At 42.7% G+C, this 26,209-nt stretch overlaps 2 protein-coding genes across 5 annotated transcripts; one reads left to right on the top strand and one right to left on the bottom strand.

Annotated features, from left to right (window-relative positions):
* The first annotated feature begins 148 nt into the window (after positions 1-148).
* On the top strand, positions 149-12,704 carry LOC139383164 (transmembrane protein 87A-like). Of its 4 annotated transcripts, none has more exons than XM_071127539.1 (21): positions 149-350; positions 931-1,003; positions 1,321-1,412; positions 1,682-1,801; positions 2,343-2,399; positions 2,519-2,575; positions 2,749-2,835; positions 5,490-5,625; positions 5,725-5,786; positions 5,963-6,146; positions 6,502-6,601; positions 6,764-6,857; positions 7,108-7,179; positions 8,388-8,496; positions 8,634-8,692; positions 9,114-9,217; positions 9,647-9,720; positions 10,012-10,073; positions 10,198-10,250; positions 10,498-10,528; positions 10,867-12,389. In XM_071127539.1, exons 1-21 carry the CDS (start codon positions 216-218, stop codon positions 10,906-10,908), a joined length of 1,803 nt encoding a protein of 600 aa, XP_070983640.1. In that variant the 5' UTR covers positions 149-215; the 3' UTR covers positions 10,909-12,389. The 4 variants fall into 4 exon arrangements, with proteins under 4 accessions (XP_070983640.1, XP_070983639.1, XP_070983642.1 ...); XM_071127538.1 differs by having other exon boundaries at positions 151-350; positions 5,487-5,625; positions 10,867-12,704; XM_071127541.1 differs by lacking the exon at positions 7,108-7,179 and adding an exon at positions 7,590-7,658 and having other exon boundaries at positions 154-350; positions 10,867-11,723.
* On the bottom strand, positions 12,384-22,188 carry LOC139383165 (myristoylated alanine-rich C-kinase substrate-like). The gene is made up of 3 exons (XM_071127542.1): positions 22,067-22,188; positions 14,076-16,001; positions 12,384-13,068 (listed from the first exon to the last, which is right to left on the bottom strand). Exons 2-3 carry the CDS (start codon positions 15,808-15,810, stop codon positions 13,046-13,048), a joined length of 1,758 nt encoding a protein of 585 aa, XP_070983643.1. The 5' UTR covers positions 15,811-16,001; positions 22,067-22,188; the 3' UTR covers positions 12,384-13,045.
* Positions 22,189-26,209: the final 4,021 nt, after the last annotated feature.

The following is a 26,209-nucleotide window of genomic DNA, read 5'->3' as shown; positions in this document are numbered from 1 at the left end:
TCCATTCGATACATAGACCGATTTGAATAACCTACAAATTGCATACAATGTAGATGTCTGAAACGAGGGGAAACGTTTGGGGAAAAAATAAGCTACACTGTGTTCTCCCGTTTGGTGTCCACGGAAGACCGCCTACATGGTTATGTCAGACCAAGGACCGATGCAGGAAGGAGGAAGCAGGGGCGAAGTTGTCGTGTGGCTGCTTCCTTGTACAAATGGCGAGCGCCATGAAAACAGGGTTATTGACATGGGACTTGACAAAAGTGCTATTCTTATTCATTTGTATTCACTTTACACGCCCGTTAAATGCAGTGTCAGAGCCGGGTAAATGGACCTTGACCGCCAACAGTGTAAGTTGTCTTGTGCGTATAGTATCATGCTATCAAAGCATTATCGGTAGCCTAGATACCTTATGATATCTTGTTAAGAACATTGTTTAGTTCAGCCAGATGAAACTATTTCAACAGTTGATATACTGTCGCAATCTTCGGAAGGCATTGAGACGACGCTTGCCTCAGTTTTACGGTTTATGCACGGTTCTGGCGATTACAACAATATAACATTGTAACCGCTTCCACTGTATTATAAACAATGTAACACTGTATCGTTCTCACTTGATTAGGCCGGCCAAATTATCCGTATTATTTGACCTTATCGGTGTTAGTCAATATGATGTTGTTTAGAACTAGTCAATACAAGTATTAATAAGTGATCTGATCCATTGATTCATAGACTACCTGCCCCTGGGTAAATATGACATATTGGCTCACCATCACGCCTACCTTCATATCTTAATAAACTATTCAGCTATTTTGTTCAGATCATTTAAAACCCAACAGCTGTTTTAATCAGAATATTGACTATCTAAATGTTGTCAAAATCTATTGCAGTACTCAGATGTTTGACATTTTGTCACCGCTTGTGTTACAGGAAACTACAAAGAGGCAGAGCTTTTTCCTCTTCACCAAGACTATGTTTAACAATACTAGCATTCAGCTGAAATGTAAGTAGGCTATAACCTCTTATGTTCTGCAAGTTAGGGAAAAAAAACTCTGATATTTACTGAACCTTTTAGAATATCATATTGCAGGAACATGATTGCCCTTCCTCTGACTAGTATTGTAGGATGGTATTCTGTCAATACAGGATATTTGTATGATAGCATTATTGTATACAATATGCTACTTTATTGTGTATACAGTAAGAGCGTGGGAAAACCTGTTGGAGGAGGAAGTAGTAGTGGGAGGAAGTAGTGCCCTCAGACAGGAACAGATCTGGAGAGAGCTCCAAGTTGTTTTCATAACATGTCTACTGTTCCAGGGTTGACGGAACACTGTGACCCTCCGGTTAAACTCAACATCTCCTGGTACCTAAGGAGCTCCCGCTGCTTCGACGAGGTGTTCAGTCTCGACGTGAGTTCCTCTCTCTCGTTTGGAAACTAACTGCACTCTGAATGGGCTCGTTCACGCTGGACTAAATGTACCTGTTGTATTCCATAAACTCTCCAGCTTTTCCTTTTTTCAGCTAGTTTGATGTTCTCAATTTAACAACCGGCAATAGTGTCTTGATGGGGTGGGGGTGGCGCGGTGTCATTCGCTTTTTATGATTTGTTTTATGACTGCATAGACAGTGTGGTTTGTGCAAATACTTATTAAGTTTATCATACCTGTTTGATTTGCAGCCTCTGAAGGCAGGGAGCTACTTCAGGACGACAGATGTGAAACAGGAAGGAGGAAGTGGGTTCTATGTGTTCCACCAGTACCCTGTCATTGAGTGCAAACAGACCATGACCCACATTGAGGTACAGTATGTGGCAATGGAGGGTCTCATAAGAAAGCATGGTGGCACTTTATTTTACAGTACCTTACAGAAATATCCCGGAATTTACATGGTAACATTTTATTTACACAGTAAAGCCAGACTCTACAGCAATGCCACATACTGCAATATTCAGAGCTACATGTCTGGTTTTGTGAGATTAATAACACATTCAAGACCTATGCGTTACTTCTTTGTTTCTAAATAACAGCACTTCGCTAGTAACTAACTTCCTATTAAATGGCAGGTAGAACCAATCAGTTCAGGGAAATAAAGTGTTGGAAAAAGCATACTGCAAATACCACAACCTCATTATGTGTTCCACCTCACTCTTTCACGTTGTCTTCCTGAGTTTGTTTGTTCACTAAAGTGTGACCTGAATATAGCAGCTTGTAACTGATCATTGGGAAGTGTTTGTAATTCTGAGTAAGTATGTTCGTATACAATGCAGCTCATGGCGAGGCTATATTATGGAGGTGTTCATGGCGTATCATTGTCTAATGGTTGCTACTCTGCTTTCTCAGCTCTCTCTCAACAAATTTGAGGAGCCGACTAGGCTTACTGAGCCAGTTCATGAACAGGTCAGTGGGCTATAGAAAGACAGGTTTTGCATACAAATAGAGCATGCAGGTGCATATAGTAACACAGTAATTCACCAAGGTGTTATTTGAATGACTGTCTCTGTATCCCCCTGTTTTAGCCTGTCACTGACAAGGACCAAGCGATAAAGAAAAGGAGCAATGAGGATCCAAAGGAGGTAAATCCACAATTCAAACACAATCTGATATCATAGTCAAATATATACAAAATGTTTGAAAATGTACTGTAGATGCATTTGAATAAGGCAAGTGGGTGCTGTGATTTCTCAGCCTAGCAAAAGGCCTCTATGTCGGGGAAATCAGGTGAACCACTATATTTGATTTCTTTTAGGCACTTGCTGAGAAAAATGCCCCAGTCAAAGCAGAAACAACTGTGGCCACAGGGAAAGCCCCAGCCCCCGCTGCAAAGAAAGAAGTGGTGAGTGTTTCCATGCCAGAATGAAGATATGTATGGCTTACATACCTGTTGGCTAAACAAACAGCGTGCCTGGATATTGATATACTAACACACTTTCTTTCATTGTCTTTCTTCATTTCTTGTACCGCTAGGAAAACATTTGTTCAGCTAGCTATTTCCTAATGTTCTTTGACTGATCTGCCTGTTTCTCCAAGACATGGAGATCCTATAATGTAACTCTATGCTCCTAAACTCCCCAGCACCACTTTCAGGGATGCAAACTAGTCACCTTTCGGCAAAATTCGCAGTTTTAAATCCAAAATACAGTGGGGCAAAAAAGTATTTAGTCAGCCACCAATTGTGCAAGTTCTCCCAATTAAAAAGATGAGAGAGGCCTGTAATTTTCATCATAGGTACACTTCAACTATGACAGACAAAATTAGAAAAAAAATCCAGAAAATCACATTGTAGGATTTCTAATGAATTTATTTGCAAATTATCATCCTTTAAAAACAAGAAATGGACAGTGACGGGGGTACGGGGATACCTAGTCATTTTTTTTGTTGTCATTATTGCATGCGATCATCATTCTCAAAGCCGCTGTTTACTTCTAAGATCACTTTAGCACCGCCCCAAAAACCTGATTCAAATTCGACACAAACCTTCAAATAGGTATGTAATGACACATTATATAAACTCTTTATAGTGTTTTATTTACATTTTAGAGGCGATAAGGTGATAAGTTGAACAGATCGAGTGGAAAAAAAGCTATTTTCCCACACCACATCTCTCCTTCTCACTATCACGCATTAGTTTCGCTTCCCCACCCGCCATTTTTGAAAAGAGCCTACGGGCTCATTGCCTGCTTGAATTATGCAGAAACGGGCAGCGTTTAAGTCATGTAATTGATTCTGTTGGAAAGGGGAAAAATGTGGCTTTACAATGGTATTGACATTACAGTTGATCTGTAGGTATTACGTTTTTGGGGCGCTAAAATAAGGGCAATTGTACGGACCAAGGCGATGTACGAGTTTACGTTATCTGTTGCTTTTATACATGTCTTACTACTCAAAAGTCGTCTTAATTCTCACTCAAAAAACTCCCATGGTTTATTTTTCAAATGGGCATGTTTGGTTTTTAAATGTCTGCGCAAGAGTGAAAGTTGTACGATTGTACTTTTGCACATATAACACACTGCGGCTGATGAAAGGCACTACTCACAATATAAGTGAACCCCAAAACAATGTAGTTATCATATTTGCACCTCTTCGATGGTCCAACATCCCTGTCTGTTGTTCAGTGCTTTCCCGGGTAAGGGGGCAGTAGCTCTTCAGCTGCATCCGGTTTACAACTGTCAGTGTCCATGCTAACTGGTCTAACAATGTAGAATTAATTACTGATGCTAGCATTGGATGTGCTCGTGGAAGCAGAGCAACTTGTGTCGTCGACAGGTGCAGGTGTAGTACTGCTGGTAGTAGCAGTACTCCAGGTAGTAGCAGTACCAGTAGAGCTGGTATGTGTGTCTTACTTTTTTAACCATTTATCAATTTTCGAGCAAACGGAATGAGCAGCAGCAACATATGGACCATTAGTGGAATTCCCGCAAGAGAGTAACGTTAAGTAACGTTAACATTGTTAAGTATCTCGCTAGCTGGATCGAATTTTCCGTTAGCCAGCCACATTAGCCAACTTATCTGATCAAAATTGAGTTTATGGTGTTAAAATGTGCTTGCTAATAAAGTCAGACAACTAACGTTAGCTAGCTAACATTACAACATCAGATGAGCTAACATTAGTAACCTAACCAATTCGCTGTAGTATTAACTGGTATACGACTCCTTGCCGCTCCTCAAGTTTTAACGCGTTAGTTGCTTACAGGACCCTGGCACTCTGTGTGAAATGTTGACTAGTTAACTAGATAACGAACTAACCATTAACTAATGTTTTCCCTCTACAGAATATGGATAATTTTCAGAACGAGAGAATTAGGTGACAATGAGGCGTCGCTTGGTAGACAAGTGGATTCAGGGATCAAGTGTAGCTGGAGCTGGGCCTGGCTTAAGCTGGACGCCACTGTTGATGTGGAAGGAACACCACACACTTTCCCTCTTTCTCACTTTTACTGGCACATTGTATAACAGATGTCCACAGGCAGAAAGTGTACAATGTAATAATATACAGTGTAGCCCAAATATATTGTTTTTGTTGTGTTGAACATGACAGTAATGTGTGTGTGTGTGTGTGAGGGGGGATTATACTTTTTTTGTACTCAGTAAATGTTACTTTTGCACACATGTAGCCTTGTGCACGATGTCTATAGTGGCCACTATGATAGAGCAAAAATAGAATGCCTGTTTGTTTCATTCTATTTCTACTTTAAGATATTTTTTTCCCCCAAGTGCAATATTTATGTGTGTGGTCACAAGCGTTCTATTATAAAGGCTGTCATGGCTAACTGCAATATTAGTGTATTGTTTGCAGTAAAGTTTAGGCAGCAGAGAGCATTGGATTGCTTTCTTTACATTTTTTAGCTGTGAGTTAGGTTCACATTAACCCCTTTTTTTTTATTTTACACACAGAGACTGATCATGTAGATCATATTATTTTGTTATTTAATTAGTTAAAACAAGCATTCAGTGCAACAAAAAAAAGTCACTTTTTTGGGCCCTCAGCAGTTTGCATCCCAGCACTTTGATGCAGTGGCCCAGACCTGGGATGATGGCCCTTACATGTTCATCGTCCACATCCAAGAGATCAAGAAGAGCAGCGCTGCCACTGACTCTGTCCCAACACAGAACTGCAACGTCCAACGTAAGGATCTCCACCACTCGCATGAATCCTGAGTCCAATACATTAAAACTACATTCGCTAATAGGCTAATATCCCTGTTATGTTCTTCACCCCCTGCAGTGCAAGTCAGTATGAAAGGACCCCATGACTACATCTCAGCTTCGGAATGGCCTCTTATGATCGTAAGTCAATTCTGCCATGATAAGTTGTCTACATGGAAAACACTCTACATTACAGCTTCATTACATGTAGTATGATACATACACATAGCATCTAAGCTGTGTGCCTGTAGGACATAGCTTATCAGACAATACAGACTCTATTTCCTTGCCAGCTCAACTAACTGTCCCTTTTGCAGTTCTACATGGTGATGTGTGTCATCTATGTGTTGCTGGGCCTTCTGTGGTTGGGCCTGTCAGCCTGCTACTGGAGAGAGCTGCTCAGGATTCAGTTCTGGATCGGCGGGGTCATCTTCCTGGGCATGCTGGAGAAGGCCGTGTACTACGCCGAGTTCCAGAGCATCCGCTACGACGGCCTCTCAGGTCAGGAGGCGGAGACACACACCCGTACAGAAAAACCCACATGATTTCACATGTGGAAAAAAGTGTTTTTGGAACACTTCACACGTGATCATGTGAAATTAATGTGGTTTTTCTGTACGGGCAGGGGGGGGGGGAAACATATTTGTCTGTACTGGGCCTTTTAAGGGAGTCTACGTGTGGTTTAAGTGCACATTTTTCATGGACACACCTAAGCACACATCTATGCTTTTCTAGCTAAATCCTCCTGGTGGGCATGGTTGGAATTGGGTAAGACGCAGTAGATCCTAGTGCGGTGCTAAAAGTGCTGTTGTACTCTGTTAATAAGCATTATTTGTGTTCTGTGTCTTCCCAACAGTCCAGGGGGCAGTAGTGTTTGCGGAGGTCCTATCAGCAGTGAAGAGGACCCTGGCCCGTGTGCTCGTCATCATCGCCAGTCTTGGTTATGGAATTGTCAAGTGAGTCTGTCCCTTCATAACAGGTCAAGAAGACAATGGAGAGTGTTAAACTCTATTGCCAATTCTCTCCCTCTCTCTCTTTCTCTCTTGCTGTCTATGTCTGTCTCTCTCTCTCTGCCTGCCTGCCTGTCTCTCTCTCTCTCTCTCTTTCTCTCTCCCTAGGCCAAGGCTTGGTGCATTATTACACAGGGTGGTTGGGGTGGGACTGCTCTACCTTATATTCTCTGTTGTCGAGGGAATCCTGAGGGTCAATTCGGTAAGTCTGGTCTCTCTCCTTTCTGATCAACATGCTATCTCCAGTATTCCCCCAAAATATATAGTCCACCTGCACTATCTGTAACTAGACTCTTCAACCACGTTGGTAAGTTTTCGATATGGAGCTAAACCAAACAATGCCATGGTGCCCTTTGTTGAATATCTTCATCTTTGGTCAAAGGATGCCAGGAATCTTGTGTGTGTAGTAGTACTGTCATTCCACTGTCAGTGTTTGCCTGTCTTTCTCACAGGGTCAAGGGGGTAGTAGCAGACTACTGTGTGACATTGTTCTGGCGTTCACTGACTCGTGTGTTGTGTGGTGGATATCCTTTTGGAGTGGTCAGCCATTACCGGAGGCCGTCAGTCTTGCCTGTCTGCCAGTCAGCTAGTTAGTCTAGTAGTCACTGTATGTAGTTAGTCTGTCAGTATTAAGAGCTCTTTTTTTCAGACTCTTTTTTTGTTGTTGTTTCTCTCTCTCTCTGGGCATGCTTGTATTGAGTTGTGTTTCTAAAGCTTACTCTGATATCCTCCTCCCTTTTACCAGTGTCTCTCATAATTGATCAAACAGTTTTATTCCAACCCTCTTCGAGCGGCAGTTTGGTTCTACACCTTTTGGTGTTTATCTATCTGCATGGCTGCCTGAAGAGTATGTGACGGTGATCCCTCCCTCTGCCACTCCCTCCTTTTCTGCTGCCCCGCTGTGTGTTTCCGTTCCTCTCCCTGTCCCTTTTAGGCTGAAGATGATCTGGTGCTGCTGGCTGCTATTCCTTTGGCTGTGCTCGACACTACCCTCTGCTGGTGGATATCCTGTACTGTACCCCTCTGCACAACTCTCTCCATCCCCCTCTGCCTTCCTCTCCCAGCACTCTCACTTCTTGTAATCCCTGTGCACGCCAGTGCCTTGGTGGTAGTTGGTGTTAACCCTTCTTATTCTATTTTCACCTGCCTTTGTATCAAAGAAGGGAATAACCCAGAAGGGAATATTTCCACAAAATATGCTTCGCCTCACGAAGACTAATTTAGACATCAGAGGGAGCCATAGTCGCATGGATTAATTACATTTTTAATTACAGGGCCACTTATATCAAGGCTATCAATAACTTCATTATTTTATTCTCACCGACGATCATTTTCTCCTGCAGTTTGACAGAACAGTATTTTAGTGGATTCAGTTAGTTAACCAGAAGACCAGTTAGTATAGCGATGACTAAGACCATACCAGGTTTTCCAGCCGTGCTTAACCTGGCTATAGAGGGCAGAGGGGAGCTCAACTCCTGAGTAATGAGATAATGGCTGACTACCCTCAGACACTTACACCCTTACAACCTGATTAGCTTGGGGTTACGTTAGGGTATATCAGCTCAGTTGACAAGGTAGGCAAACTCTTCTGTGTCGGTTATGTTGACAGTCAATGGAAGAAGACTGGTATTATCGGGTAAACTGTTTCTGTTGAGAATTGTATTTCAAAGGTGGGCTGTTTGTTAGTGGGGTGTGTCCTGGGGTTATGTTGGAGTCCTTGACAGCCAATCACATCTTTATCAGCCTGGCTCAGACCATGAAGCTCCTTCGCCTCCGAAGAAACGTGGTCAAGCTCTCCTTGTATCGCCACTTTACCAACACCCTCATATTCGCCGTTATTGGTAAGGAGCTGTCTGCGGCTGTGCTACTGCAACCACTTAACAGAGACATTTCATGCATCATGTACTATACACCCTGGTGTGCCCATGATTACAAACATTCACTAATATATTTGGCCTGTCACTGTTTTACTCCGCAGCCTCAGTCATTTTCATTATCTGGACGACAAAGACCTTCAAGTTTTCAAAGTGCCAGTCGGTGAGTCATGTTTGTTTACTACATTACTTAATAAGCCACGGGTGTCTGACATAAGGCCCGCATCCAGCCCATGTGTGGCTTCAGTAAAAATAGTAATCAAACTAAATATACTTTAAAATGTCTAAAATCGAAACTGGGTAGAAAGGATAATGGATCTACTTTGTCCAGCTCGCTAACAATCACTGAAATGAAAGCTAGACAGGATATTTTTTCTTGCACATTTTGATGGCGAGGAAATGTAACCAATTTTCTGTGCCCCGTTGGTAGACCAAATCCTGCCCCTTTAGCGAGTTGATGGCAAATCCGAGAGGCTAGCGTACATACACACAGTTGACCTCTAGTGAACTGGTATTTGGCATTCGGAAGATCCTCTTTCTCTTCCTATCTCTCTCTTATTCACTCTCTCTGCTTATCTCTCTAGGACTGGAAGGAGCTGTGGATAGAAGATGCCTTCTGGCGGTTCCTCTTCTCCACCATCCTTCTGGTCATCATGTTCCTGTGGAGGCCTTCAGCCAACAACCAGAGGTTAGAGGTCACAGCTAAACAGTTCAACAAATCAACACACGGCCAAAACCCTCTCAACCCTGTCACAAACCAAAGTCGTGTTTGATTTTGAATCTAGGGATTGAGGCACTGGCTAGAATCCTTCAGTGTGTCACCAGAGACATCTGTAACAAAGTTAGGTTCAATTCAGGACATGAAATTGCAATCAAATGGAGAAATCCGATGTCCAAATCATCTCAAATTAATTAAGATGGAGTTGAGCCCAAGTGGACCATTTTGTCGAATGTTGCCAATAGGAATCCCATGAATAGAGCCGACGTGATTCCTTCTTCTGTATGTCAGAGAAGAATGTTTGTTCTGCATAAAAATATGCTATCTGAACGTTCCAACAACATTGTGTCCTGTTGAACATGCCCCTGATCTGTGATGTCATGTCCTGTTCCCCTTTAGATATGCCTTCAGCCCCCTAGTGGACGATGAGAGTGACGACGAGGAAAAGGAACAGCTGATGAATGATACATTTGGTAAGGGTAACTGCTGTATTAGGCTGTTTTGGTATTTCACCCACCGGAACACAAGTTGATACTGCGTATGGTTAATTGGAGGAGGAAATACAGTATCATACTCTATGGCTTGATACTTAGCTAGAGCTCTTTGGCCTAGTTGTGACACTTCCATAGTGTGTTGATAATCTATGGGATGAATGAATGTACCTTGGTTCTCTCTCCCAGCAGCCATTTTTGGATAGAACGCAATTTGACTCGGCCAACAGTAATCTGTGATTCTGATCCTGTCCTAATTTTGTGTACTTCCAGAGGGGGTGAAGATGAGGGGTCTGAAGTCCGAGGCAAATGGAACAGCCAAGCCCAACAAAGTGGTAAGGGCCTTCTCCGTACCACAGGGTACCACCCATGCTTAGAATATAGGATATAAATGACATTTTATGGCTCAGAGAAAGTTGTCTTGGTGATAGGAAATGCTTCTCCCCCCTCCCTCCCCAGGATGAGGATCTGAAATGGGTCGAAGAGAATATCCCCTCTTCAATGTCAGATGTGTAAGTGCAAGCAAATTGAAGTTGCAGAAATGTTAGTAACATTAACCATTATTGACAGTGATATTATAATCATTTTGACGAGAAATGTATTACATGGTGGTTATTACATGGTAAGAACATTGAAACTCAAGCTATGAAATCAGTTTACATTCTATGACGATGTGTGAAACAAGCACAGAAAGCATAGTTGATTTTCTGATGAGAAGACGTTGTAAATGAATCGAACATGTTTTCCTTTCTGTTCCAGTGCACTCCCACCTCTGCTGGACTCTGATGAGGTAAGACAATGTGTTATTCCTGGCGTGAACTGCAGGGGGTGCCAGCTCCATGCTTATTAAAGAGCAGTAGCTCGTCATGTTCACATCAGCCTGTTTATACCTCCACCCTGTTTTCTTTCTGGCTTGAACAATGAGAGGTTGCGGAAAGGGTGGTGTTTTGGTGGAGCTTTTTCTGTCTTGCTTTTTCTTCACCCCCACGTCAAATAAAGCTAGTAGGAGTGTCGATGGAAGGGATATTTTCCGATGATGATTATTTCATATTTTAGAGAAGATAACAAGATAACACTTATGTCCCTTTTTGGAAAGTCATTCCAACTATGCCGTTATTTCCCCCACAGGAGACCATAACAACCAAATTTGAGATGTCCAAAATGGAATAGACGCAAGGGAGACGATGCGTACTGCAAACAAGAGACAGTGCAGCACGTTGGACAACCTTACGTCTGTATGAAGGATATTGTTATCCCTTCCTTATGAGCTTTGTAAGCAGCGGTTGTAAATACGATGGGATAAACTATGACGTAATGAGCAGACTACTTTTCTTTCTCTTTTTTTTGTATGCCTTTTTATTTATATTTTCATGGATATGTTTTTTTTTTTTCATTCGAGATTATTTACTACAAATGGTATCTTGCCTTTCACTGTTTACGTAGCTAAAGTGCAGACTGTGATTTAAATGTGATTTCCGCAATGTTCTTTCTCCAATATGCAGCACAATCATACACACTCCTCTACAACACTCCCCACACACACTCATTATTTTGATCTCTCTGACTGTCTGTCTGTCTCTCTCTCTTTCACTGTTACACACACACACTGCACTACAGTCCCCGGTTCATCCTTTTTTCTTTCGTTCTTCTACAAAAAAATGGCCATTTAGTGACATCTCACTGTTCTGTTTCCTCATACAGCAGCCTTTTAGAGTGACTGTTATCTAAGCGGGTGTAATTCTCCAGACATAGTCAACACACAGTGGACTTGCCTGAGGGCAGAGCAGCGTCACTGCAGGACTGTTTTATTGTGTCTGTTCCCACGGATAACAACCAACTATCTGGTCAGCACATCCAATAATGATGGTGTTTTTCTTACAGCTGCCACTTTGTATTAGTTGTTATATTGCCAAAAATACCTTTTAAGTCATATTGTGAGCTTTTGTTTGTTAATAAATGAACCGCTAACACGCATACGAAAACAACAATATCACCTTTATTTGTCCTGATTGATTGATTTGCCATTTGGCAGAACAGGAATGTAATGACGATGTAATGATCCATGTCATAAACACCTTTTTAGGTGAATGAGGTCTACATTCTTTGGATGGCTGTGGCTTGTGGGTAACATCCCATGTCAATGATGCCACCCTGTATTTGTCTGTCACTGCAGGTTACCATTTTATGCACATTCCGTGTGTTTAGCTAGCCAATAACGTCACATAATATGTAGCTATTATCTTGGATTAATGTCTGTTTTATAATATGCTCTTGTCTCTCATCTCTCTAATAACTTAATCCCAGAGATTGAGTTTTTTACAGACAACAGTATGGTGGTCATTTCATGGATAGTTCTCTATTGAGCGCATTTACAGAACGGTAACAGAGATGTCCCTCAACTGCCAGGGCAGTGACAGACTATAGCAGACATGACTTTCTGAAACAAGTCATTTACTCGTGAGTGAGCACATCACTTAACGCTCAATTCAATGTGAAATTGAAGTACTCCAGCCAATACATCATGTACAAACCTGCTATTAGGTAAAAGGATGTAGGATTAATAATGCCTTCCTAAGTGTATATATAAGCAGCCATTTATTGTACATCAACATTCTATGCATAAATAGCCTCCGCAATTAAGGTTCTTTAGTTGTGCGACTTTCATCTTTTATTGTTCTAGTTTTTGACAATTTGCTAGCGAACATGTGACATCATTGATCAACAAAACATCAATACTGCGTTACAGTGAGAAGATGTGTTTAGAAAAAAACAAACCATTTTTTATTTAATATTTTATGGTGGTTTATTCATGTACACAACAGTCTAAAAACAACACAGAAAGAGATTAGAACACATTACTTCATTAATCCACATTGGGGGGCAATCATTTCAAATGTGTTCTCTCTCGGGTGCACTTTGAAATATCTATTGACAAAACTACAAATAAAATGGCAATTGATATAAAACTAAGTCTTTTTTTTATTCTGGAATGAGAGATCATAGAGATGAACATTTGACAAGGATGTAACGTTTTCCTTTTTTTTGACAATATAAAATCTCACTAGTAGAGGACAAGCAAAACATTTACATTGATAATGGAATGGTAAGCAAGAACTGCACTGATTGATGACTGAATTATTGCTTTGGAGTATTTTTTTCATCTATATGGATTGCATCGCTCTCACCATGGTGAATTGTGGCGTAAACATGTGATTATTCCGGTTTTGGGGGGAGGGGGAGGGAGGGGGGGGGATCAAAGCTCCTCGCTGAACGAATCCCATGCAGATCTAATCCTCTTTGTGTGTCGTCACACGTTTCCCGCCTTTTTTTCTGGTGAATGATAACAGAAAAGATTGAATATATTAAAATATATATTTAAATCATAACATTCAAAGAAAACGTTTAATTAGTAGCAGACAAGGTGCTGACAGATAATCTTAGGTTTTAAGTGTTAGTATTACTCAAGACTATTGGACACAGATTCACAGCATATTCTACTTACTCCATAGGGTAAATAACAATATTGTAGACATGGTCGCTGACTGAAAACTGTGAATCAAACATGTGAGGTAAAAACTACTTTCATCGATAAACTGGTACCTCAGGGAGAAAGGTGCTTAATCTTGTTCCTGGACAGCCCAAGTGACACTTTTTTTTTTAAACGTATTAATCCTTTGATTGACAAAACATTGACGTCAGTTGACCCGCTTTCCCAACAATATTGAAGAGACCTTGTTATACACAGTGACCTTTCTATTGTGTGCTGTGACATGGATACCTATGAGTAATCCTTAAGTTCAGTGGTTCTTTTGCTGACTATTTACATGCTTCATGTTACCTACTGCAGCGTTGAGTGTCCTTAAAGGGATTTCAGCGTGTTGCATGAAAGTAGTTGAATGAATTTCAGTATCACAAAACTACACTATGCTTCCACTTAAAGCTTCACCCAGCACCATAACTGGGGGGGAACCCTGCTCAATGAGTAAAAGCTCAATGACGAAATCTGGGGTAATTCCCATTATTGGCAGAATGAGAACACGTTAGACCATTGTCCAGGAAGTTCTTCTCATTCTCTAACTGTTCAGTGGCCGCTGACATAACTGTCTGTATGATGGATGCAGCCGCCTCATAGAGCATCCTCTTCCGCGCTTCCTCTTGGTCATGTGGCTCAGCATTGGTCTCCCCTGACTCAGAATGGGACCCTCCATTTTGAGAAGGTCCCTCCCCCCCGGCCTCTAACTCAAAGCTAGTCCCTAGTTCTAATTTGCCCTCTGTCATCATGTTAGCTCCATTTTGCTGGAGATCATCACCACAGTCTATTTCTGCTGCAAACTCACCGCTTTGGGCTACTGCATTTCCTGTGCCGAGGTTCAGGATCTTGGTGTCCATCGACAAGTTGGTGTTTTCTTGTTTGGCCTCGTCTGTTGGTCCGTCCTTTTTCAGGGTCGTTTCTTGATTGTGTGTGGCTTCTTCTTCGGGCGTGCCGTTCGAGCAACCATTCTCACAGTTGGTTTTCACTTCTGCCGCAGGCTCTGCCGGTGCTGCGGGCTCAGCTGAGTTGGCCTTCTCTGGCTCAGGACCAGACGGTGTGCTCGTTGCAGGCTCCTTTGCCTCTCCATCGGCGACTGTGTGCTCATTGGCCACCTGAGCCTCTCCTTTGTCGTTGCTCTCGCCCTGGGCAGCGTCAGCTTCTCCCTGCTGACTGTCAGACGTGCCAGCCGGGGCAGCCGCGTCCTCTGTGTCGTTCGCCTCCCCGTCTGCCGCCTGCTGACTGTCAGACGTGCCAGCTGGGGCAGCCTCGTCCTCTGTGTCTTTCGCCTCCCCATCTGCCGCCTCCTTACCCTCCTTCGGAGCTCCGTCTCCCTGGTCCACGCTGGTGCTCTTCCCCTTTCGCATGATGAAGTTTTTCAGCGAAACGGCGCGGTTAAAGTGTGTTCGCTTGGCCTTGGCCGACTTGGCCTGCTCTTTGCCTGCCTCTTCCGTCTGCTCGGCCGGTTCAGATGCGGCAGCACCTTCCTCCCCCCCGCTGGCAGCCACCGTGTCTGCTGACCGCTTGGACTTGGGGATCACGCGTTTCTTGAAGGAGGTCCAAATGTCATCTGCGTGTTGGTTCATTGATTTGTGTGAGGCGGCGGTGGCTCCCTTTTCCTCCTCTCCGTCTGTGTTTGTCTTCTCCTGTGTTTCGCCGTCTACCTGTGCCTTGGCTTCGTCTGTTTCAGGTGCAGCCGCTTCATCGTTTTCTGTGGCATTTTCCTCACCTTCCGCCTTCTCACCCGTAGCGGCTTTGCTGATGCCTACGACTGACGGGTCTCTTTTCAGTCCCTGGAATGTCCATGACCTTTTCAGTTTCCACCGTTTCTGGCCACTGGATTCTGAAGCCTTGGAGTCCAGTGTACTTGAGTCACCAGGCGTGCCCCCAGATGCACCCTCGCTACCTTCAGCCTCCTTAGACTCTTCTGTGCTCTTCTTGTGACTCTTCTGGGCCATAAGCTTCTTAAAGGAATGCCAGCGTTTAATGTGTTTGGTCGCTGCACTAGATGCAGGCTTCTCTGATCCTTCTGCTGCCGGGGCATCTTCCAGTTGGTCCACTGTGGCATTGAGGGCCCCAGGGTCCTCTAACCTGTCCAAGGATTTGGATCGGACCTTCACCTGGTTCTCCGGAGCTTTCTCAATGGCCTGGTCCTCAGCCGCTGCCTCTGTGCCATTGGCTGCCGGCTCCTCTGCTTGGTCAGAGGCCTTTTTCTGCTCTGTGTTGCCCTCTCCATTAGCCTCCACAGCCTCTGTGCTCTGCTCCTTCTTCTTCTTCCCTCCCATGACTTTTCCCAGCCCACTCTTATTCAGGAAGGAAGAGAAAATATTCTCAGAGGCCTGTTTAGCTTTGCCATCGGCCGGCTGCTCTGTGCTCTGTTTGGTCTCCCCGGCTGGATGTGCCTCTTCGGGTGGAGACGTGACAGCCTCCGTGACAGCCTCTGTGACAGTCTCTGAGATTTTGGGCTCCACCTCTGTTTTAGTCTCGGTGGTGGTGGTGCCATCTTCTTGTACAGGCGCTGAACATGCATCTGTCGCCGCCATATCCGCAAAAAGATGTCTGTGTCGTTATATCCCCACTTTTTCTTCAGTAGTTCAGGTTAGTTCCGTTTGTGCTTGAATGGACTGAGTTCATTGATCACGAGCTGACACGTATGGCAGTATTCCCATCCAACTTCCCTTTGGAGAGGAGGGCCTCTGCATCATATTCTGTAGTGAGAATGAGGGCCACGATCCTGGTGGAAATTAAATGAGAAGGGATTAAATGTATAAATCAACAACACAGACAGTCCATTACTTAGTCTTGGATACTCCAGACAGAGCTGATAGAATACACAGTGCATCTCTACAACAGCAAAGGCCTGCTCAAATGGTTTTAAAGCCAATGCATCCAAGCACAAACCAACATAATGTAACGTGACAAATGCTATGTGAGGGGCGGTGGCCATTTTGAAGAATGAGGAAATGACATGAATGGCCCGGAGCAGTCATAGGGGAATAAACACATGGCATAACATGCTCCAGATAATCTCATGTTGCCACAAGGGTCTCTGACTCCTGTCACCTAGATGCTAGAGAGCATTGCTGTTTAGAAAATAGGATTTGTGGTTTTGTTTACAATTCAGCACTATTTGAAGAGTTTATGTCTGGGCTTTAGTATCCAGTAAAAACAAGCTGTCATCCTAGTAAGGTTGAACAATAACATGCAATGACAGCAGAGGCGAGTGAAAAACAGAACATCTAAAGCAAATCTCCATAAAGGACAATGACAAAGAAACAGAGCTTGGATTTCTTGTGTTTTATTTTAAGAAAATCTACACGAGGCATAGCTGATTTTAACATTTATAGACATAACAAGCCACCGTGATAACAAGCCACCGTGATAATGTTTATCAGGGAAATTGTTTATAATTGCATCATAACATCAGTAAAGACTTGAGTCCCCCCTCCCCCGAGCCATAGCTGATTTTAACATTTATAGACATAACAAGCCACCGTGATAACAAGCCACCGTGATAATGTTTATCAGGGAAATTGTTTATAATTGCATCATAACATCAGTAAAGGTTATAGGCAAAACAGAAAGTAACACATGCCCTATTTTCTCTGGCCATGATTTTCTATAGACTTGAGTCCCCCCTCCCCCGAACCCCCCCATTCAACCACAGACAACCCCTTTATCTCCCATCATGTGCTGTGGAGTGCTGACCTTGTTTTCCAGTCGGCAGTGGGTTATTTTGTAACATAGCTATGTCATCCCATGGTTATACTATTTTTATAGATTAGTACAGATTTCTATAAATCATCCAGCTGAGAATTTGAACGAATCTATTTCGTCTCCAATCTAAAACACCAGAGGGGCACCTGCTGATGTAAACCACTCACATACTTTGGAATATTCGATTAATCTATGGATGCATGTGACGTAAAATGAGTAGAGTAACATACTTTGTAATACAACTGTCTTGTATTTTGAGAGGAGCACGATGCCAATAACACATTTTAATCGGATTTCCGAGTTAGGATACTACTGCGTGAAAAGGAACGAGCGTCTGTGGGGGGAGTGGAGACCACGCTTACATGTCCTGCCACAAGGACAATCGCGCGCTTTAGCCTTTTTGTCCCGTTTTCATCTGAGCACTCTTCTCCCTTTGTTACGTTAAACCAGCAGTAAGCGCGAGGGGGTTTAGACATTGCGATTGAGTTTAGCTGTGAGCTCCAATCATGCGCTGCCGAAATAGAAAATCATTCTAATGAGAGAGGGGGTGGGGTGCCGCCAGTGTGTCGTGAACAACATTAACGTGAGCAACAATAGTGGCATCGGAGGTTCCCATTCAAAATAAAAGTCCCCCATTATAAAATGAAGCAAACGGATTAAAAAAAATGTGGAATCATTCCACAGTTGGAACTAGATGTTTTTATTTTTAGGAATGTTGTTGTATAAAGTAAACAAAAAAATATATATATATATATATATATATATATATATATTGAAATTGCACTGCATAGCCTACTTATAACAGTGGTGTATTTATACTTTACTTTACTATTTTACGTGTTGTCATCCATACTGCCTCCGATCTGGCGGACTCACTAAATACAAATACTGTGATTGTAAATTATGTCTGGGTGTTGGAGTAAGCCCTTGTCTGTCCGTTAATTTAAAAAAAACATTTGGTTTCCTTAATATAAGAAATTTTACTCAAGTTTGACAACTGAGTACTTTTTCCACCATTGCTACTTCAGTGGAGGCTCCTTACAGGAGGAAGGGGAGGACCATCCTCCTCAGTAAATTTCATAAAAATAAAAATAGTGAAAAAAGTTAGGATTTTTAGATAAAACTATACTACATATATTCACGTCACCAAATAATTGATTAAAACACAATTTTACAATGAAATTCTACAGTAGAAAAGCAGCACTCTATAGGATAGTGCCATTGTGTAGCCGGAGGACAGCTAGCTTCTGTCCTCCTCCTGGTACATTGACTTCAATACAAAACCTAGGAGGCTGACGGTTCTCACCCCATTCCATAGACTTACCCAGTAATTATGACAACTTCCGGAGGACGTCCTCCAACCTATCAGAGCTGTTGCAGCATGAACTGACATGTTGTCCACCTAATCAAAGGATCAGAGAATGAATCTAGTATTGAAAGCATAAGCTACAGCTAGCTAGCACTGCAGTGCATAAAATGTGGTGTGTAGTTGACTCAAAGGGAGAGAAAGACAATAATTGAATAGTTTTGGACAAATTAAATGATTCCAAAATTAAGGAGAAGCCAGTGAGAGAGAGCAAGAGAGAGGGAGCTAGCTAGCTACATTCGGTTGTATTTACAAACTTTCACTTAGCTAGTGAATACAGCTAGCTAGTTTAACCTACTCAAAACCTGGCTCAAACAGAGAGGGATGCTATGTTAGCTAGCTGGCCATGGCTATCCAACAATGAAACTCTTCCAAGTCAAGGTAAGCTTTTGGTTTAATTAATTTATTGTCACCGGGCCCGTAACTGCTAAACTGCTTAATGATTGTATACTGTACTGCATGATTGTAGCTGGTTTACAAACACATTAGTCCTCGTAGCTATGTTGACTACATGTTAGCTAATATGGTGACCACGACGTAGACTGTGTGTAGTGGTTAGCAGTCATGATATGAAGGTTTAGCTTGGAAAGGTTTTCTCGCCTGGTCAAAGACAGCTGCAACTGTATTAAAAACAAAAAACGGAAATATCACATTTACATTAGTATTTAGACCCTTTACTCAGTACTTTGTTGAAGCACCTTTGGCAGCAATTACAGCCTTGAGTCTTCTTGGGTATGACGCTACAAGCTTGGCACACCTGTATTTGGGGAGTTTCTCCCATTCCTCTCTGCAGATCCTCTCAAGCTCTGTCAGGTTGGATGGGGAGCATTGCTGCACAGCTATTTTCAGGTATCTCCAGAGATGTTCGATCGGGTTCAAGTCTGGGCCCCTCAAGGACATTCAGACCTGTCCGGAAGCCACTCCTGCTTTGTCTTGGCTATGTGCTTAGGTTTGTTGTCCTGTTGGAAGGTGAACCTTTGCCCCAGTCTGAAGTCCTGAGTGCTCTGGAGCAGGTTTTCATCAAGGATCTCTCTGTTGGGTTCTTTGTCACCTCCCTGACCAAGGCCCTTCTCCCCCGATTGCTCAGTTTGGGGTGGCCCGCTCCAGGAAGAGACTTGGTAGTTCCAAGCTTCTTCCATTTAAGAATGATGGTGGCCACTGCATTCTTGGGGACCTTCAATGATGCAGACATTTTTTGGTACCCTTCCCCAGATCTGTGTCTCGACAAAATCCTGTCTTGGAGCTCTACAGACAACCCCTTAGACCTCATGGCTCGGTTTTTGCTCTGACATGCACTGTCAACTGTGGGACCTTATATAGACAGGGTGTGCCTTTCCAAATCATGTCCAATCAATTGAATTTACCACAGGTGGACTCCAAAGAAGTTATAGAAACATCTCAAGGATGATCAATGGAAACAGGATGCACCTGAGCTCAATTTCAAGTCTCATAGCAAAGGGTCAGAATACTTATGTAAATAAGGTATTTCTGTGTTTTTTATTTTTTAATACATTTTCTAAAAGAATCTAAAAACCTGATTTTGCTTTGTCATTATGGGGTGTTGTGTGCAGATTGCTGAAAATAGTTTTTTTTAAACCAATTTTAGAATAAGGCTGTAATGTAACAAACTGTGGGAAAAGTCAAGGGAAAAGTCAAGGGGTTTAAATACTTTCCGTAGGAACCGTATTCAGCGAGCAAAGTAATCATGATGTTTTGATGTCCCTTCTATGAAAGTGATCTGTGTTTGCGTGTGATCAAGGGTGTATTCATTCTGCCGATTCTGTTGAAAAACGCTTCTTCAACAGAAGCAAATGGAAGGAAACCGGGACATAGCTAAATTTGTCCAACAGAAACTCATTTGCAACTGTTGGACTATTGATTACACCCTAGATCAGCTAGCTAGATGTGCACCTACATTGTAAACTTTCATTCATAGACTAGGTTGTAGCAACCTCATGATGGGTACAGGGAAAAGTTGGGTATCATGTAGTAGGCTAAACCTATCAATGTTACATTGAGCTGGGTGAATGGAATATGAATGACAGTCATCCAATATGCTGTAATTTAAATAAGGACATGCTACAAAAAAAGCATCCTCCCTCATCTTAAATGGCATCGACCGCCAAATACACTGTACTGTACAACATATTGATTGTGCATCCATGAAACGGGGTATCTGCCTACTCAGTGACACCCGCCGAACATAACTCTGTAGAGTTTACATACATATTAGCATCTTAGCTCTTATTGCGGGACTTTGACTGTGGAAAATCACCTACTATTTTTTTTTTAAAACCATTATTTAACTAGTTTATTATGAGTATTGAATATTCATAATGCACCCTACAGCCTAACCTATGGATTGTGTACCCATGAAATGGGGTATCAGCCTACTCAGTGACACCCATGTAGAGTACACACAAATATTAGCTCGTATTGCGCATAACAAACTAACTTGGGAGATGACTTTCCAAGTCTACTTCCCACGGCTGTGTATGTAGTCGAACTTGAATACGTTTCAATTGGGGGACTTTTATTTTGAAGGCGAACCACCGATTCCACTACTGTTGCTCACGCTAATGTTGTCGACGGACCACTGGTGAAAAAGCCAATGCAAATGCTCGAGACAGCAGGTGCCCGTCCTTTTCAAACGCTCATTTGCATTGCTAACGTGATTCACAAATCCCCCCCCCCCCCCCCATTTTGTGTAGGCTAGCCTAAAAATAAACGTCTATCGAAATGTTTTTACTGATAGTTTCCTCTCGAAATGTTTGAGCTATATAGTCTATTTAAGGGAATTCAACATGTTAATTAAACCACAACTACAGAAATGATTTCCAAGTTGCTGCCAAGACGCATTCCGAACAATTGATGGGCTTGCATATTGAGAAAGCTGGGCCGCGTTATAACGCGTAAATGCATCATCATAGACAAAAGTAATGTCGTGGGGAAAATGATTTATAGCCATCTTTTCGATGAATGAAGCGATATTACATTCAGAGAATTCTTGAAGCAACACAGACGTGATTAATATAATATGAAATCCTCAGAGGAAAACAACTCAAGCACCAAATTCCCAGCAAATGCAGCGCTTGTCTGTTGTGGTGAAACTGATAGACTAGACTACACATTCTCGAAACCTCCATCCCAAGCGCCAGTTTTTCCCTCTCCTGAGAGATTACATTTTGTATGTTGGAATTGAGGTCCTACTTAGCCCCGTTTAAATTCACACTTGAATGCGTTTAATTATAATGTGTGAGGGGGCAGTCTGTCTTATAATGTGTGAGGGGGCAGTCTAGCGAATGGCGTGGAAGTTGATTGAATGAGGAGCCTCAGGGACTCAGGCACCAAATTACATTGTTTTTGAGCGCACAATTGTCTCCCCAAACAAATGGTTATCGAAACAAAGCAATGCCAGAAAAAAAACATTTAATTTATGTAGGCTATTTTATGTACCCAGAGTTGATATGCGTAGAGCGAGCATGTATCAGCCATCAACAGCCTGTTCACAGTCCCTTAACGTTGAGATCCTCCAACAAAAACCAAGATGAGCTCCCCATCCAAGAGTTTAATCAACAATAGCCATATTGTATGACTATAAAGGTTAATTAAACGGTAAATGGAAATCACAGGAGTTAATCATTATATGCATTTCATACCGCGTTTAACAAACACTATAATAGACTACAATAAAAAAACGAATAATATATACAAACCTTGTTTCGTGTGTCTAAATCCGTTTCTGTGTGCGGGAGAAAGGTAATAATCTGCTCCAGACGGTAAAAGACACTGAAACTAAATCCCCGCTTGCATCCTCATGCCTTGAAGCAGCCAACCCAGTGTTGAGAATTGCGCGGGGACGTGAGGGTCGCGTTGGTATTAACAGACGCGCAGCTGCGGCTCCGCAAATGCACACCATCTATCTCACCCCGTTGCCCTTAGCAACCATGGATATCACCCCACCCCCACTGCTAAGAGGGTTAGAGTACGGTTCGGAAATTGTTTCCCGCAGTAATTTGCCCAGTCAGAGCTCAGAGCCACTTGCATTTGATTTGTGTAAATCTGTGCGATTTAAAGCCCATTGTTTTGAATCTTTGTAGTGAACTCATGTGACTTGGCAACAATGACCTTTCAAGCACATGAAGAAGAATTGACACCAGGACTGTCCACCAATTGACTGTCCATTGAAATGCCAATGCATTTCATCTAACACAATGTCCGCCACCAATTAAATACACAGAGGGAAATCCCTTTTTATTACAGCATCTTTTTTTCTTTTCTGGAAACCATCTCTTGATTCCACACTATGTGGCAGCCTTCATCTCACCAAGCAGCGTTATTCAGTGAGTCGGCCATGTTGGAGAGCCGAGTGGCCATGTGCTTGCCATACAGTGAGACTGCAAAACAGAAGACAAATGAAGGTGTATGGAGAGAAATAGCCTATCACAAATATTCCATCAGTGGGCCTGGGGCGCCAGAGCAGAGGGAGGATGCACCGGAACATTATGTGGTGTGCTCAGGCAGTCTGTATTTGTATGTATTATGGATCCCCATCAGCTACTCTTCCTGGGGTCCGGCAAAATTAAGGCAGTTATACAATTTAAAAAACATTACAATACATCCATTACAGAATTCACAACACACTAAGTGTGTGCCCTCAGGCCCATACTCCACTACGACATGTCTACAATGCAAAATCCATATGTACGTGTGTGTATAGTGTGTATGTTATCATGTGTGTGTATACATGTGTCTGTGCCTATGTTTGTGTTACTTCACAGTCCCCGCTGTTCCATAAGGTGTATTTTTCCCTGCTTTTTGAATCTGATTCTACTGCTGCATCAGTTACCTGATGTGGAATAGAGTTCCATGCAGTCATGGCTCTATGTAGTACTTTGCGCCTCCCGTAGTCTGTTCTGGACTTGGGGATTGTGAAGAGACCTCTGGTGGCATGTCTTGTGGGGTATGCATGGGTGTCCGAGCTGTGTGCTTGTATTTTAAACAGACCTTTCAGCTTATCAACACCTCTTACAAGAACAAGTAGTGAGGAAGTCAGTCTCTCTTCCACTTTGAGCCAGGAGAGATTGACATGCATGTCATTAATGTTAGCTCTCCATGTACTTTTAAGGGCCAGCCGTGCTGCCCTGTTCTGAGCCAACTGCAATTTTCCCAAGTCCCTCTTTGTGGCACCTGACCACACGACTGAACAGTGGACCAGTTGCGACAAAACCAGGGCCTGTAGGACCTGCCTCGTTGATAGTGTTAAGAAGGCAGAGCAGCGCTTTATTATGGACAGACTTCTCCCCATCTTAGCTACTGTTGTATCAATATGTTTTGACCATGACAGTTTACAATCCAGAATTACTCCAAGCAGTTTAGTCACATCAACTTGCTCAATTTCCACATTACGAGATGTAGTTGAGGTTTAGGGTTTAGTGAATGATTTGTCCCAAATACAATGCTTTTCATTTAGGAAATATTTAGGACTAACTTATTCCTTGCTACCCATTCCGAAACAAACTGCAGCTCTTTGTTAAGTGTTGCAGTCATTTCAGTCGCTGACATGTATAGTGTTGAGTCATCCGCATACATATGTAACGGAAGTGAAATAGCTAGCTAGTTAGCGGTGGAGCGCGCTAAATAGCGTTTCAACCGGTGGCTTCACTTGCTCTGAGACCTTGAAGTAGTGGTTCCCCTTGCTCTGCAAGGGCCGTGGCTTTTGTGGAGCAATGGGTAACGATGCTTCGTGAGTGACTGTTGTTGATGTGTGCAGAGGGTCCCTGGTTCGTGCGAGGGGACGGTCTAAAGTTATACTGTTACATTGATGCTGTTGACCCGGATCACTGGTTGCTGCAGAAAAGGAGGAGGTCAAAAGAGGGGTGAGTGTAACGGATGTGAAATGGCTAGCTAGTTAGCGGTGGTGCGCGCTAAATAGCGTTTCAATTGGTGACGTCACTTGCTCTGAGACCTTGAAGTAGTGGTTCCCCTTACTCTGCAAGGGCCGCTGCAAGGGCCGCTTATGTGGAGCGATGGGCAACGATGCTTTGTGGGTGACTGTTGTTGATGTGTGCAGAGGGTCCCTGGTTCGCGTCCGGGTATGGGTGAGGGGACGGTTTAAAGTTATACTGTTACACATAGGCACACTGGCCTTATTCAAAGCCAGTGACATGTCGTTCGTAAAGATTGTTAAAAGCAAAGGGCCTAAACAGCAACCCTGGGGAATTCCTGCTTCTATCTGGATTATGTTTGAGAGGCTTCCATTAAAGAACACCCTCTGTGTTCTGTTAGACAAGTAACTCTATATCCATGTTATAGCAGAGGGTGTAAAGCCATAACACATACGTTTTTTCCAGCTGCAGTCTATGATCGATAATGTCAAAAGCTGCACTGAATTCTAACAAAACAGGCCCCACAATCATATCATCAATTTCTCTCAGCCAATCATTGGTCATTTGTGTAAGTGCCGTGCTTGTTGAGTATCCTTCCCTACATGCGTGCTGAAAGTCTGTTGTCAATTTGTTTACTGTGAAATAGCATTGTATCTGGTCAAACACAATTTTTTCCAGAAGTTTACTAAGGGTTGGTAACAGGCTGATTGGTCGGCTATTTGAGCCAGTAAAGGGGGCTTTACTATTCTTGGGAAGCGGAATGACTTTAGCTTCCCTCCATGCATGAGGGAACACACTTTCCAGTAGGCTTAAATTGAAGATGTGGCAAATAGGAGTGGCAATATCATCCGATATTATCCTCGGTAATTTTCCATCCAGATTGTCAGACCACGGTGGCTTGTCATTGTTGATAGACAACAATCATTTTTTCACCTCTTCCACACAGACTTCACAGGATTCAAAAGTACAATTCTTGTCTTTCATAATTTGGTCAGATATACTTGGATGTGTAGTGTCAGCGTTTGTTGCTGGCATGTTATCTTGCCAATGAAAAGTAATGAAAGTAGTTGGCAATATCAGTGGGTTTTGTGATAAATGAACCATCTGATTCAAAGAATGATGGAGCCGAGTTGGCTTTTTTCCCAAAAATTTCATTTAAGGTGCTCCAAACCTTTTTTACTATCATTCTTTTTATCGTTTATCTTTGTTTCATAGTATGGTACATTTTTATTTTTATTATTCTTAGTCACATGATTTCTTAATTTGCAGTATGTTTTCCAATCAGTTGGGCTGCCAGACTTAATTGTCATACCTTTTGCCTCATCCCTCTCAACCATACAATTTTTCAATTCCTCATCAATCCAAGGGGATTTACCTGTTTTTACAGTCATTTTCTTAATGGTTGTGTACTTATTAGTAAATGGAATAAGCAATTTCATAAATATGTCAAGTGCAGTGTCTGGTTGCTCCTCATTACACACCACAGACCAACAAATATTCTTTATATCATCAACATATGGATGCCAACATCATATTTGTCTGTGCCTCTCAGTTTTAATATTGGACTAAATGTGTCCCCTGGATAGAGTAAATTGTGTGCTGCACTGGAAAAGCATTGCTGTGCGATTAATATTTCATAAGACAGTGCATCTGCTAGGACTTGGTCTCTTTCGCTCCCTGAGCCTTAATTTCCTTGTGGAGGATGCCAGCGTGTCTGTCTGAGCAGGTTAGGCTACACCGCTGGCTTTGAGTCAGCTAGGCATCCGTTTTATGATTAAGGGCACAGGAGGCCACAGTGCAGATGTGTCATGCATGAATCCATGGGAAATCATCTCCTTATATGGAGGGGGAGGGTGTTGCCTGGTGCATCAAGGGGTTTAAGAAAGGTGCATACATTAACTGAAGCAGGAATTCAGAATGTCACCAAAGTTCTCAATAAATCATTTGGTGGGCTTAGCTTGGGAGGGTGGA

Source organism: Oncorhynchus clarkii, chromosome 24, assembly GCF_045791955.1.
Source record: "Oncorhynchus clarkii lewisi isolate Uvic-CL-2024 chromosome 24, UVic_Ocla_1.0, whole genome shotgun sequence".
NCBI classification, from domain to species: Eukaryota; Metazoa; Chordata; class Actinopteri; order Salmoniformes; family Salmonidae; genus Oncorhynchus; species Oncorhynchus clarkii.
The sequence above is the reverse complement of the archived record's forward strand: the minus strand, read 5'-3'. Positions and strand labels throughout refer to the sequence as shown.